General features: G+C 36.4%; 1 protein-coding gene across 1 annotated transcript; it reads right to left on the bottom strand.

Annotated features, from left to right (window-relative positions):
- Positions 1–3,582: 3,582 nt before the first annotated feature.
- On the bottom strand, positions 3,583–15,114 carry TIMM17A_1 (Mitochondrial import inner membrane translocase subunit Tim17-A). The gene is made up of 3 exons (XM_051215737.1): positions 15,047–15,114; positions 8,665–9,062; positions 3,583–5,481 (listed from the first exon to the last, which is right to left on the bottom strand). The coding sequence occupies exons 1-3, from the start codon at positions 15,070–15,072 to the stop codon at positions 5,300–5,302; spliced, it is 606 nt and encodes a 201-aa protein (XP_051066268.1). The 5' UTR covers positions 15,073–15,114; the 3' UTR covers positions 3,583–5,299.
- Positions 15,115–16,769: the final 1,655 nt, after the last annotated feature.

Consider the following 16,769-nt stretch of genomic DNA (forward strand, 5'->3'; position numbering starts at 1 on the left):
TGAGAAGCAGTGACCGGTGGAGTTCAACAGGATCATTTGTGAGATAGTAACTCAGTGAAGATAATGGTGGATGTGTCGCTCAATTTTGTGGACTAGTTGGAGTTGGACATTGACAGCATTGGATGCCGACCGGCTCAGTGGTCTAGTGGTCAAGTGTTCGCACACGAGACCAATATGTCCTGTATTCAAATCTCGCGGGGAGGGGGCTGGATCGTGGATGTGCACTGCCGAGGATTCCCGCAATGTGACGAAATGGTCGTCTGGTACTTCCAGGTCTAGCTTCAACTGATTCATGAATACAAATACTAAATTACTATGAGAATAATGGTTAATTTATTTTTGTCAGTATTCATAATTCAAGTAAGTCAATTTGTAAACTGTATTTCCGTGGGTCAATTTCATTTTGGAATTTTAGAAATTATGCAATAAACGATATCACATTCATAAGAAAAACAGAGTATACTATGCTAAGTTTATTGTCGTTCATTTTTATCAAAAAATATCTCTAAATGTTTCTTGTATAAATAATACAAGATTAATATCAATCAATCAAATTATTCATATGTATAAAACTCAAAGAGAACGCTTCTTTACCAATAGTACAGTTTTAAATTCTTCAGTTGTTAATATACCAAGGTGAATTAACTTAAATTTCAATTGAGCTCTAGTATAACACGCTACATACTTTTCATTAAATTAAAAGTATATTTGTTAAACATAAATGAAAATGTGAAGTGACAACTAATTTATTTTTAAAAAAATTGAATAACATGATTCAAATCAATTTCTTTTGTATATCAAAATAACTTATCTACCGGGTAATTAGTTCATTGAATATCGAGTTATAACTTCATGAATTTAAGGCATATTAACCTATAAAGTACATTACAATGCTTGGTATAACATAAAATATTATGGACAATAAAAAAACTATGGGACAAAGTAGAAATACTCAATAAAGTAACGTATAAATAATTGGAATGTTTAGGACTCACTTCCGGAAGTTAATTTTCATAAATTAAGTAGAAATTGATTTGAAAAATCTATCTTTTGCAAATTCATCACACCAAAACCTTATTTAAGGATTTATTTTTTCACTGTGGATACTCTATATTGTTTAAATAAAAAAAATTTTATGTTTCAAATACGGATAGTGTTGAGATCAATTGACTTATTTTAACAAATTCTATACACCACAATTGATTGATCACTGGGTGGTGATCAACGTCATGTGTGTCAAAACCTTCTTAGTACAGGTCGAATGCTATCGACCAAGTTGCAATGTGGTCCAATAGGAGGTCAGTCGCTGCCCGGATAGCCCAGTGGTAACGTCTCTGACTGTGAAGCCGAGTGACACGGGATCGAATCCGTCAGGGAGCACCAGTTCCTTCAAGATTACAGGTACACCTTGCTGACGAGTGCCAAGTAGCACGAATCCCAGGTCCAGGGTTTCATATTGACTACCTCCAACCACCATCTAATTCTATACATATATGCATATTAAACGCAAATGTGATTTATATTATAAAGCTAACTTGTTACGTCATATGGTATTATTAACTTTAGCCATGTGAAAGTAAGATAACACTTAGAAAATCAAGATCTCATGTCACAAATTCAGATATTATACTTTAAATGGTATAAAATTTATACCACAGACATATATAATTAACTGTAATAACGTAAAAATACATTTTAATAATTTATACATCACCTTTTTTTGAGTATAACTAGTGTGACTTTAGTGTGGTATAATTCATTTGAAAAAGTACAATTTCTGCGACAAGATAATCGACTAAGTAGGTTTTCTAATAGAGCTTCGTGTATTTTAAAACTGATATGAACTAAAGGACAGTTGAAAACTATGAAGCGTTAATGAGATTTTTCATCCTTATTTTAGACTGATCCACTTTTTCAGAAATATTTGAAATCTAAGGTAAAAAAAATCTATAAAAACTGAAGAACCAGACATTTTGAAAACTAATAAGTAGCCATTTTTCCATCGCTTTCATCTGCTCCATAGATGTTTTTAATATATCAGCGATAGAGACAAAATCCAGTGAAAGAGTCGGAATACGGTGGTCGACGACTTCAGTTGTTTTGCATTACAAGGTTCGTAATCACCTTATATAGCTTTTCCGTGTATCCGAGTGAGTCAGCAATAAAGATAACACGAAAATTGGCGCCAAAATAATTACTTACGAAAACGCATTCTCAAGACTTGATTGATTTACAAAGCAATTTTCAATTCGGAGTGCCGTTATTTACTTTAATGGGTTTTATTTTACTTAATGTTTTGCAATCGGTACTTTGCTACAATACCTTTTACTTGTCAAACAAGGATAAAACTAACTTTTACTCTTTTATGCTGTTAGGGAAAGGACCAAACATGTGGTTCATTTTATCATAAGTCATCGCTAGTTATAACATCTCATCTTTACAATATCTGAAAATTGATTTCATACAATAAATGACTGAGTAGGTAAACAAAGTTGAGTGTTAGTCAGTAGGGTAAATGAGTTTTTGTTATCCATTCTTTCTGAACTAGACGGCTTAAATGCAAGTCATTCATTCCCGTTCCGGATATCATTAATGTCTGCTTCATGTAAAGCTAAGCTTACTAGTTCTTCTACAAGCGTAAAATAAGCTCGTTCTGGTAGATTTATCCATGATTGGTTGTAATTTGTCCTTTTCCATGTAACGACGCTTATACACATAAAACATGATAGACACTATCAGATTTACGATCGTATTGTAAAGTGATATGACAGACTGATACAAATTAAGATATTGACTTTTCTAACCCTTTCATACTTAATTGTAATCTTATTTTTTAGATTGTATGTATTCATTTATATTTAATCCAGACTTTTCATCATGCGCGTTTTTACAAACGCATGCTTGTCTATTTCGATTTAAATAAATTCTTTATCTATTTTCATATAAGTTAACTAACTCTCTGAGCTCAGAAACACCTTCTTAACCGTCTTTTGATGAGCAATAGTCAAAGACCACATAATGTTTATCTATTCAGTCTTACCGTACCTGGTAAGTCGCATATTTGAAATAAACATGCCCGAAACACAATTATATCCGAAGTTAATATCGAAATTTCAGAACTGTGATGTCGCAAGAATATAGATAGATAGATATTTCATTGACTGTCATTTCTAGAATTAAATGGCTTTTAAAAAGTGATAAACCTTTTGGCTACGAAACATTCAATTTGACTTAAGACCATGTTCTTTGTTCCTGTAACATTTGGTAACCGGTTGATAGATTGCAAATAGGACTATCTGGGATTAGAACTTTAATTTATACAAACCCCAAACATTTTCTGTTGTGAATGGAAGATAATCTTCATTTACTTCTCTACAACTGCATCTACCAGTCCATGTTTAATACACTTTATAAGCCATAACTACTCATTTCAAATATGTGAGAACACATTCCAGCTTGGTTTTAAAAGGGTAGTAGATAGTCTGTTAGGAACCCTATCCTTGAACAATAAACTAATTTCGATCCTGCAGCAGATACCCATTTTAAAGATTCTGTCCAACTCTTTAAGACAATATAAATTTTATCTGTGATACGACACTTGGAGTCTGCATACGAAATGCATATTCCATATTTTATAATTATTATTTTCATATATATATATATACCTTTCCACCACCCAGAAAGCTCTGTAGTAGATACCAACCAAATGAGATTGATAGTGAACAAATAGTAACTGATAAGGATCTATACAGATGTATTAAAATATGTAAACTCTTCAATTCATATTTCAAACTAAAACCTACTATTTAACGTTGTGATGGTAAAAACAACAGTATCAAGAACTGAATGACGCGTATTCAATTTCGGGACGCAGTGATCCAAATACCATGCTGTCAATTAGAGTTAATGTTTTATTTAATCAACACATTAAGTGAAAAGCAACTGTTATAGCATTGGTAAATAGCCATTTCGATTTCAAAAAGCATGTGTACTATCAAGTCAGGTGCCGTAAAACATGCACCCTAAATGGTGAATTCTCAAGTGCACTCAAAAGGCGTACACGTACAAGCACTCCATGTATCACAGTCGGTTGAAGCAGAGAATGAAACTATAATTCTTTTGTCTTTTCAATAATTGGGAGGTGAGTCAAAAGTTATTGAGATTATGGTGTATGATCCGGTGAAGAGCATTTGCGCTGCATTCATTCGTTAGGTTAATATGTTACTTTGTGTAATAACAACCGGGTCATCACGAAGTTCGATTATTTTAACATTTGGAATCATTTCATATAGTAGTAGTGGTAGTAGTATTATGGATGCGTGTATTACCCAGCTAAAAACAAATATTCACCTTAAAATTGAGACTAAAAAATACTTAACTGAAACAAAACAGCTCTAAACCATGTTTTTAATCATACTTCGTAAAATTATTTATACTCATTAACGCTCAAAAAATCTAGTAACCGGGACCACTAGAAATTTACATCAATATCGTAGTTATTTCAGGCAAATAAACTTTCTAGATTAGTGCAAATTATCCATTTAGGAAGCCCGTTATCATACAGCTTCAAATAGACTACAAAAATGTTACTAATGTGTAAAATATCAACAATAATACACAAACTGTTCGTTGCAGGTATCATTCAATGAATTCCTAAAAATAGAAAAGAAAACTAAGCAACAAGTTGATCTATAAATGTAAACTGAAGAGATGGTATCTTTAAGACTATATTTGAATTTTACTATCATATGCGAAAGCTCAGAGATAGATTACTACCTTGTGGGAGAAACAAAGACGAGAATAAAACGAATAAAGTAATAGATTAAAGAATGTGCACGGACACAAGGATGGGGGGAAATGACGAAAAACAGAAGTAATCAACCAACTTGAGAAGAAATAACAATAAACATGATACAGACTTTAATATCAATGTACTTATATAAAGACAGATTAGTCTACAGACAAGGCAAAGTTGACAGAAGTAGGATGAAGTTGACAATAGAAGTATTTAAACACTCTGAAAATGTTTTTAAACAACAGTGAAGTAGATCAATGTGTACACTGTCATAAGAGTTAACTTTCTTTTTACATAACTAATATGAAGTAACAATTAAAAAGCAAAAAACATTACTAATAAAAGCAGAATGAATATAGATGGGAATGCTGATGAACTACGAGGATCCCTATTGTTGTCGCTATTATTGAATAATGTACTAACGTGTTTATTTTTATATACACAAGCATGAATGGAAGACAGTAAACAAAATCCACTATTGAATTATACAACAAAGTGGTAGAGCTATTGAAATATAAATCCAGATTTCGGTGATACTGTACTAGCAGATTCTGCAGCAGTTGCCTCTGAAGATGAATGTGTGGAACCAAAAAAGTCGTAAAACCCACTCCCACCACTACCAGACGAGCTTCCTGGACTTGATGACTGATCGTTTTGTGGATTTGGTACAGCGTCTGGCGGAGCTTCTGAAACAAAACAGTTAATTAGCATTTATTAATTAAGGAAACTAAAAGACTTTTTATAAATGCAAAATTTTACAAATTTGATTCTGGGAATCAAAGGTTTTTAAATAGAATTAGTAACTCAGTGGTACACAAAAAAATAATCTCCCTCAGTTATATAGATCTTATGTATGTGTTGTTACTAATTATAAATACCATATGATACTGAAAGATGTGTGGATTGTAAACACAGCAACTCTTTCCCAAATGTTCAGATGTGAAGTTAAAGACAAAGCTACAAAACAAGAGTATGCTGTATAAGAGTAGTATAAAATATTTTTTAAAAATTGAATGTAACATGTATCTAATGGAAATTATCTAATAAAAATAGAAACTCAACAACACTGACCAAACAGATAGTAGTGATAATATTTGCAAACTCACACAAGATTAGGAAATAAAACGAAGTACCTAAGTCTAGAATGGGTGAATTCCACCGATAATAATAATAATAATAATAATAATAATAAACTAATTAACTAATTAAGAGCAGTAATAGTAATGATGGGAACAGTGAAGATACAAAAATGATGTGAATTTGTACATAAATCCATTCTGTCGACTAATGGGTCAGGGTATTTTTAAATCATTAGGACAAAATGACCGGAATCGTAAAAAGGATTTTCTTTTGACCTCGATCATCATCAGTATATATATCAGCTTTAGATACCTACATAAAGATTTGAGTAACATCATAATGATTATTATTAAGGCATATATATATATATATATATATATATATATATATATATATGCAGGCAAATATTTCCTTCGAAATTGTAAGATACAAACAAGCTTTTGTTAAAATTGAATGAAATAACTAATGAAAATAAATGTAGGGTAGATAACGGGTAAATATAGTAGTGATGATGTTTTAATAGGATGAAGTTAACTATCCAGTCACCCAATATGTAGTATATCAGTCAAATTAATTCAGCTTTATTACTACCAATAAAACTCAATTAATTAACTCATATTTAGGTAAGAGGTACACTCTAAATGTGGGTGCTTATGATACTATCTGGTTGCCCAAATCGAAATACTTAGTGGAGCGGCGTCAGAACCTGGGAATGAGTGGCTGAAATCTGAGTGGATTAACTACTAAACCATAACTCCACTCAACCATTATTACTAATATTACTACTACTGATATATACAGTGGGTAATTTGCCTTTTCTTTTTTTTTCTTCAAAGAAACAAACAACAATAGCAGCAAAAGTTAACTACTTATAGTTGTAAATTTTCTAAAGATTTCTAGCAGCTGTTACTTTTTCGCCTTTTCTACATTGTGCTTATGTACAAAGTAAACATTTTAGAAAAAAGACAGAAAAAGTGGAGAGAAAGAAAATAAAAATATGTTGTACATGTCAACTGACTTGGAAATGTGGCAGGGGAACACATATTAATTTTCTAGTCGTTTTATTTTTAATCCTGTCTGCTGAACAACATGCTAATGATGAAAACGATGAACGGAAAGATAAAATAACTGGAAATGAGAAAACACAAAGCTAAGATACCTAACCACCACTATACTGCCTTCCCAAAATTATATGGGGGAAAATATTCAAAAATGCCAACTTGACGAAGAAATTACAAAAGGAAAAAAATTCAAAAGAATGATATAAAATCGAAAAAAAACAGAAGTTATGAAGACTAATCTAGTAAGGCAATGTAAACTGAGGATTGACAGTGATTTATCATTCGATTTAATAATAAAGATATCATTCATTTATTGAAGAGATTACGTAACATATGTAGAATTTCGAGTATTCGCCTTTGAATCATATATACTACCTGATAGCTTGTCAAATCACAGGTGAGTAAGTACAGTGTATAAATCTGTTACACAATGATTAAAAATTTATAGGAATTACTAACTGAATCTAAATTAAGTTGTTTGTTTGAATTAATGAGCTATTACCCAACTCAGAAAAAGATTAATGGGAAATAAACATAAATTATGAGTTCAGAAATGTTGGTAAGTGTAGACTATCGGGTTGGGATTCGGGCATTTGTCATGAGCACTAGTTGGAGATGTTTAATAACATAACTTCGATTTGGTCCGAAATACGCCAATGTATTTACTACTTGTCTTTACTTAGATCTTCATTTCAAAGTTATACATACCTTTGACTCCTCAAATTAATTTGTTTTGCCTGAATAATTTTTTTCTATGCTTAATTTGTTCACTACATCTACTACTTCCAGTGCTTAGGTATTTAATTTGATAAATTCATCTCCTCGTAATAATGTAGTGGCATCTTGGACGATGTACGTGTCAGATGCTTGCAACTGACTGGTGTATGACATAAACACCTGAGTCTTAAATGAGTATGAATACTCCTCATATGCGAAAATATCCCCGAGGATCACAGATTCACTAGAACCAACAAAAAAATTGCATGAGCTCAAGTGCAACTTACATTGAACGTGATCATAATTGTCTTTTTAGAAAACGTATCACCATCATGTTGAAAAAAGATTTAAAATACTTGTCTTTAAAAGACACATAAAACTATAAAGTCACTCATTATCCAGATAAATCGAAAGCATACGTACAAACGTCTTATCGTATTTGTAGAAATCGTTAAATAATGATAATCTGTTGCACCGATGCACAGTGGTTTCATTCATATTCACTAGTAAGCTTATTACATTTGTAATTTTGAGGTGACTGATGGGATCCCCCTGCATACAGTAACTATTTCGAGGCCGAGATGTGAACTATGTGTTATGAATCCTCTTATTACGACTCACTCTTATTGTTTGGTATTCATGGACACTACTTCACTAACAAGTCCTCAAAACAGAACACGGTTGAACAGGAACGTCATTATATTCCAAATAACAAGGCTGGATGGAAATAGGAATCACCATAAGAAAAACATTGATATATTTATAATATTTACACAATAACATTCTAGAGTCTTCTCCAAGTATCCACTGGTGCTAATTGATTAAGAAATAGCCAATCAACGTTACCCACACAATACTGCACGGAACATGCTTTAATCCAATCTATACCCCGCTAACACTACGCCTTGTATGTATTCATACGTAAAGCCTCAAAAGAAGTATATTTGTTAAGATTAAAAGAGAAACACGTTTTCATTTATATATTTACATATATATGGGTAGCAAACTTACGCATTAGCATAGGAGCGAATCTATTTATCATGATTCCAAGCCCCTCGATAATTGCCAATATAACACCACCAACAAATGCTTGACCGACCATAGCTGTTGGACCATGACGAACAGCCAGAGCGGCTCCGGTTATAGCTCCACTAGTGATCGAATTCCACGGATCCTCTTTCTGACGAGCAAGAACTAAAGAGCAATCGACAGCTGTAAACACTCCACCCCATATAGCGAACCCCCCACCCGTGATTGGTGCACGTTGACGACTGTTAACCATTGCGCTTACTAGTTTTTTTGTATAACCCGAAGGGGCGTTACGATAACCTCTGTAAAAATGTAAAACACTACCACCGATAGTACCCATAGCAAATGCAGCTCCACAATCACTGACGATACGAAACGGACTGAAAGAGATGTCAAATAAAGTATAAAAGGAATATTATACTTTTTAAATAATTGTTAAAACTATTATAATCACATTAGAAATATGGGTAACAAATTAAGCAATGTTACTTTCACAACATTAGATGAACATTGTACGCAAAATACTTATGCTACTGAACCTCTAACGTCATAAAGCTTCATCCAATCTATGAAATACTAACAACTCATTCACAGTGAAACTTCAGACAGAATACTAAGCATCAAGCGATTCTCGACAGGGAAATTCGTGAATAAATTTTTGACTTCATTCGAATCAACATGACGCGGAAAAATTTGTAAAACTATTTTGGTTACTTATAGTTATTTTAGTAGCGTAACAATCATCATGAACTGATTGAAATTAGACATGTACGCCATTGAAATCCGCTCAGTAACATGACATATAAATGTTCACGCACAAAATCGCAAATCCAAGGTTTGACTTGTGGATGCATGGTCGCATATGTGCACCGTTGAGGAGCCTCATAATAGAACAAAATGGCTACCCATAGTTCCTAAATTTCAATAGTGCTTTAACTAAGATAAGTTCGTGATCTAAATTACGGAAAAATTCTTAAATAACAGATTACTGAATATCGATTTCGTACAACAGTATGATTTACACTAACATACCAAACGTGATGAGTTTGAAAATATCGGTCGATCGGCTACATTACAACGTATGACCAGGCACATATATGCATCGGTTCAAGTGATTAGACTCATTTACACTTTTATGAATACATGGCTAACTACGAATATATATTTACCCTGCTTCTACTAACTTGCACTGTGTTCGAAACTCTGTTATCATTAAACAATGAAAAGAGTGCGTATATCTACTACGCGAGTAATAACTCAATTCAACTGCTTCACTGGGCTAATGAATAAATGACCCCGATTGTTGCTGACACCTTGACGTGGTGGTCAGGCTTACCTATCGTAATGAACCAATCGAGCTATACTGGCTGGAACAATCGTCTCTCGAGGTCCAGCCATGTCAGACAGGTCGGTTGAAGAGCGGTAAAATTAAAATCAGCTAACCCAAAGTCCGAAGGCGAAGTCGTACCGCTAACTGTACGGAAGTGTGATGGCAGTAGGGTGTTTGCTTCAGACAACCAGCACAACAGCGATGCTGCCTCCCCGAAAAATACACACCTCGCCTTGTCCCACGGATATCCGTCTCCAGTAGTAATGTCCCATAAGTACGGAACTAACACGAAAATGACAGAATGTTCGGAATGCATTTTCCGTCCCCCCTCCAAATGCAAGTTGTTGCTTCAGGACTGGCCTGCGTCAACACCTGAACTAAGGATAGAGAGTGAAGCAGTCAAACGCGTTGACAACTTCACTTATCTCGGAAGTCTGATCAACCCTAATGGGTTGGTGTCTGACGAAATTTCAGCACGGATTCGAAAAGCTCGCTTGGCTTTTGCCAACTTACGTCACCTATGGCGAAGGCGAGATATCCGTCTATCAAGTATACTGCTCGGCAGTTCGTTCTGTCTTACTTTACGGCTGCAAAACGTGGTCATTAGGAGTAGAAGATACTCGAAAGCTACTAGTATTTGACCACAGATGCCTTAGAAATATTGCTGGCGTCTGTTGGGATCATATGGTATTCTAATTGTCGTATGAACTAGGAATTCCAGGATTAACGCAATTCAATTAAGAAGACACAGACACAAACGAATGTATTGTATTTAGAATTCGAAACCAAGCATCCAACCAGTACAAAGGTATCATTAGTTCATTCAAACACCACAGATCACCGGGTAAGTAATAGTGAGGTTAGACGCAGGGTATTAGGGAATGATGGTAAATCAGTTGATGAGGTTGTTAATCTTCGTCGACTGAGATGGTTGGGCCACGTGTTACGTATGCCTGAACACCGATTACCACGTCGTGCAATGCTAACGGGTGTTAGAGATGGTTGGAAGAGAATTAGGGGTGGCCAGACCAAAACATGGCATCAGTGCTTGAAGACACTAACCTCTAGTCTGAGCCATGTTGGTAGATGCAGACTACTTGGTTGGGGTCCGTGTGACTTTCGTAACCGATAGTTGGAGACTCTTGGTGACATTGTTCAGAATCGATCACAATGGCGTCGGTGTATACACTCCCTGTCTTCCCTTAAACTAAGAGATTAAAATCACTTCATATCTTTCTTTCTACTAACTAATTCTTTCTTCCTGTACTGCATCCTTATATGCAATCTTTCTCCTATATATTACCACCTTTGACCTAACCACTGCTATGAATCCGGTGTTCATCTTGCTGTGCTAATGAGGTATGGCAACCTGGACCGATGCATATATGTGCCTGGTCCTACGTTGTAGCTGACTGACTGAATAGAAAACGTTAATAGAAATGTGAGTTATAACCAGTCTGTTTTGTCCAACTAAAAAAACTACATTTTAATCCCAGCAAGTGTTCACGTCTTATTGACTCAAAGAGGATGCTTTGAAATTTCGATGAAACTTCTAGTTAAGGGCAAGAAAGCATGTCGAGGTAGATTACAATTTTTATATTAGGTTCACAAAGTAGAACTAATACCACTAAACACCGCTTTACAAAGTGAATGTTCATGTAGCATCAATGTATACATTTATACGAGAGTGATATATATTCAGAATACACAACACTGAGTAAAACATGTATTTCGAGAGGAAGCAATTACTCAGCTTAGCTCAACATTTTTAATTGATAAACGAAGAAGTTATATCAACTGAAAAACTTGTTACTCGAAATTCAAACTCTAGAGCCCTGAGTTGTTTTTATGACTTTTCAAAAAGAGAAGCACAGGGTCAAAACGTGGTTAATTACCTAATCTTACATATTGCTTATTAAACGACCGAGTAAGAAATGTTGAGGTGATACAAAGTACTAGGCAAAGGTGGTAAATCGGTTGATGAGGTTACAAATCTTCATCGATTGGGATCGCTGGGACGTATGTCTAATCACCACCAACTTCCATGCGCAATGTTTCCTAGTGTGTGGGTAGTTTGGAAGCTATGGACAGACAAATAAAAACAACACCAGTTCATGAATTTATTGACTGAGAGTTTCACCGTGTTGGTAGGCCCAGACTACCTGGTTGGAGACATAGTGATAATCACAATCAGTGATTAGAGAAATTAGGTGAAAAAGCTCAGGATGGGTCATTATGGAGCAAAGTATTACCTCTCACGTTCTTTTATGATCTAGCACCGCTAATGCAAACGATTCAAGTACGTAGAACGCTATTCCTGGTCTCCTGAAACCACGCTCTAAACTACATGTAGGAGCTTTTAACGTCCGAACACTGTGCCAAATAGGACAACAGGCTTCCTTAGCTAGGACTTTAGAACCTCGCGCCATCGATTTGTGCTGCGTCTTCGAAACGCGCATACAGGATTCGAGTACAGTCATTCATTCGACCTCACCATATCAAAGTGAAGAACCATCCCGATCCACGCTTCGTGTATCTGGAAGCCCTGATACTGCTTCCCGTGGCCTCGATAGTGTAGGTATAGCACTGAGTCCTGGGGCAGAACTAGCTTTCTTAGACTGGATTCCAGTAGACAGTCGTTTGTACGCTGTCAGACTAAACGGAACAGTAAAGACTCGGAAAGAAATGGACACTCGTCGTTGCATATTCGTCGTCTCTGCCTACTCTCCCACTGACTGCAGCTCAGATGATGTAAAAGATGAGTTTTACAGAAAGCTTATCGACCTTCTCCAAAAAGTTAGGGGCTCTGAAGTAGTAAAATTGGCTGGTGACTTTAATGCTCAAGTAAGGTGAACCATGCCCCCAAATGCCCTGGTATAGCCAAGAGTGGGGAGAGTCCGCTCTCCCTCTCGAATTGCTCTCACATGGCCACGCGTATATAGCCTCTGCCAGGGAAGTCCTACTCACTGCCTTCTCGTGGCGGGGGTGTTGTTTACGAAAATGAGAGGACGAAAAGCGAATGTCAGGCGCTTTAACCGGATTCCAAATCAATGGTGCACATGGGCTCCAGTATCCTGCGGGAACAAATGGCGTATGAACCAGTTGTTGGTCACCGACTTCCATGGGACTGCATCTCCTCACGATGCTCCACTGCCTTGTGGATCAGACCTTCAGGTCGAAGGCTCGGGGTGTGGCCCCCTAAGAAAACCACCTGCTTCGGTTTGGGCACCCGGGCAGTATCACAGCCCTCACACATATCGACTGAGATTTGTGTGGCGCATATGTCTTTGGTGCCTCCTTGTACCAATATCTATGTGTTAGAATAAATAATAATAAGGTAAACCATAAGGTTAGGGAGAAATACTGGGTCTCAGCAGCATCTACTGCACTGATAGATGCTCAAAAATTTACCTCATCTGGCTCTGAACATGACAAAGAGCGGAGTCAGCTTAAGCGCAAACTAATAAGAAGCCTACACAATGATTGAGAACAATGGTAGGTAGCGAAAGCAAGAAAGGTGGGAAAGGCAGACAACTGTCCAGACTTGCCAAGAAAACTGGTATTAGGAATCTAACTGCTAGCGAAACTATCTCCGAAAAAGATGGACATGCTATTTACTCTTAATCCGTGAGGTTGGATCGATGGGCAGAACAATTTCGAGATTAGTTCAACTGGCCTTCAGCCACACTTCGGTTTCCCACGATCTCCAGTAGGTAAGGATGGCAAATCAATTTATAAAGTAGTGAAACTCCATCAGTTGAGATAGCTGGGGCACATATTAAGTATGCCCAAATACCGACTGGAAGAAAGCTAGCGGCAGCCAGACCAAGACATGGCACAAATCCGTTAAGTCACTGACAAGTGGACTGAGCCATATTGGTAGGTGTAGACTACCTGGTTGGGATCCACGAGACGATAGCGACCGATGGTTAGAGACCCTGAATGACATGGCTCAAAATCGTTTGCAATGGCGCGGGTGCATCAACTCTTCGTGTTCTCCTAAATCCTAATCTGGATTCTTCACGTCCCTTTTTTTTCTCTTTCCAACTTTACTTCTCTGAATTATACCCCTTGAGTAACATCTTCAAACCCTAATCTTTCCGATTACTGCTTATACTCTTACTACCTCTACCACTACGGGATTTGAATCAACAATTGTATCTGTGTTAATGTGGTATGGCAACTCGAACTGATGTACGTACCTACGAAGTTCTACGTTGTTGACTGACTGGCTTTACTATATTCAAAACCTTGAGTTCTAGTATTCTTTTGTACCTTTAATTAGTCTTTTCAAACCACATTTCTAATGTCCGTAAAATAGTAAAATCGTGCAAGAAGTAGCTTAAATGTTACATTGATTTGGCAGATTATACCGTGTTGATAGACGACTGACCACCGATCGACAAAGTACCTGAAACGCACGATGTCCGAAGACTTCGTTAGAGCATCAAATTAGGATGTCATCTAAAGACACGTGGGCAAACTTGAAACCTTTTGTACCCACGAGAATAAATCGACTCTTATTACAGGATTACCAGAGTAATGTTAAATTTAGTAGATATATTTTATACTGTTCTTACCGTGGACGTTTGTGAAGTGGCGTCCATAATCGAAACCCAGTGTTCCTTTTTGCTTAGTGCACATCAATGAGCTTTTGACGCTGTTAGGTTTTTATACTTACGAGTGACAAGTGGTGAAAACCAATACAGAAAGAATAATCGATTCCAATTACCGATGACTTAACTGGACTAATAAAGCAACAAGGATTGGTAGCAATTGATTAAAAAAAGAGTCGTCCGAGATAGTTTTGAACAAACTCATATAATCCCAATAAGTAGAAAATACAAATCATGGGGTGAACTTCAATATATATATATATATATATATATATCTTGAAGTAAATATACGTATACTGGAAAACAACTTATTCTAATCGTTATTATTATGCACTATGACAGTAGGAAAAACCTCAATATTCAAACAAGAAAAGCAAAAAATACATATTAAAAGTAGCTCATAAAAACCCTTACACACCAGGGATCTCTGCTGAATTCGTCCATGTCAAGGTCTCGTGATTGACTGTAGCGCGAGCAGTTATACCGTGCAGCTTGTTTAAGATGACCATAACAACTGCATGCAAGAAACTTCCAATAGTATCAAATTCAAATTGGACCCTCCAGCTGTGTTTTTGCAATTTTTGAGTATGGTTCTTTGCACATTCTCATTCACCGAAGTCTTTTCACTGAGGTTTTTCCAGGCTCTGGGGAAAACTATAGGGCAGTTTCAGTTGCAGATTGGAAAGGACAGGAGGCTTGATGGCCTGTGTTAGTCTTGGGAATGATGGTCTCTAAGTTGATCCAACTTTCTTTTGAAAGATTCGATGGATGGAGCCTCAACCACGTGCTGAGGTAATGAGTCCCAGCTGACAAGTATTTTGTCCTGGGCTTGTGAACTTTTCTGGTGTCCTCGTACATTCTCTATTTTTGAAGGAAAATAAAATGAAGGTATACTATGTGCAAATTTATCATTTTAGTTCCTCGATATGACAACGGGACTAGGTTTAGCTTGGCCAGTAGAGCATCATACGGGAGCTTCGCCATTCCGGGAATCAGCTTAGTTGCCGCTCCCCGAACCTTTTCCAAAATCTCACTGCCTTTTTTAAGCAGGGGCTGGCCGCTTGTATGCGATACTCAAGTTTAGGACAAACGAATAATGTGTACAAAATCAAGGACGTTTTAGCTTCGACACCTCTAAAGGCTTTATGTATTGACCATAGAGTTCTAAAACCTTCGGTGGCTATCGCACGGTAGTGCGTAGTAGTTTATAAGTTGTGGCAAGCCCATTCGGCCACTGTATCATTTGTCTATTCATTGTAACTCAGACACTTAATTCATCATGTTAATTTCTGTGTGCATTTCAGACTCTTAATTCACTATGTTAATTTTGGTGTGTATGGTCGAATGCATGTCTGTACATTAACCCTTAAGCTATTCTCCTATTGGTTGCACTGTGCAGATAATCGATAATTTGTCTACAACTCTCAAAAATATATATGGATTTTTAACACACACACTGACTCACTCACTTTGTCCCATCGTGTGCTTGCTTGCTGTACGCTTGCGGATTATTATTAATCATTAACAATAAATTATCTCTATAACTGGTGTTCAGGCTTCTCAATAATCTCGATTAAATCCGTAATTCTACTAGGAGATTAAGCCTACGTTAAATACTCAGTTTACGGGATGCTATTCATTGGAGTCAGATATAGAGGACATTAGCCTCAACATATTGGTTAGCCGCCGGTTCAACAAAGTCTTGGCTAACAATGACTCCTAAGTTACTATGTCTCTGGAAAACAGGTAGCTAGATGTTATTCATCATGCATGTATCTGTACCTTGAAGACCATTATGCATCACAATGTACTTGGAAGTATTTATCGGCAACTGCCAAGTCTGAGGCCATTCATATAGTTTCTCCAGGTCATTCTGAAGCTCTAAGTTACCACCTTTATTTCTTATCGCTTTCCATATCTTGACATCGTCATCATATAGCAAGACTGATGATGACAGAAGACGAGGAAGGTCATTTACATACAAATGGAATGACACTGCCCACATAACTGCATACTGAGACACTCCGCTAAGCACAGTTTCTTAACTAGATAACTTGGAGTTCACGCGTACTCATCGTCGGCGCTGAACTAGGAAGTTTTTTATCCACATCAATTGATTGCCTCCCATCCCGACATTTCTT

Source organism: Schistosoma haematobium, chromosome 4 (genome assembly GCF_000699445.3).
Source record: "Schistosoma haematobium chromosome 4, whole genome shotgun sequence".
Taxonomy (NCBI): domain Eukaryota; kingdom Metazoa; phylum Platyhelminthes; class Trematoda; order Strigeidida; family Schistosomatidae; genus Schistosoma; species Schistosoma haematobium.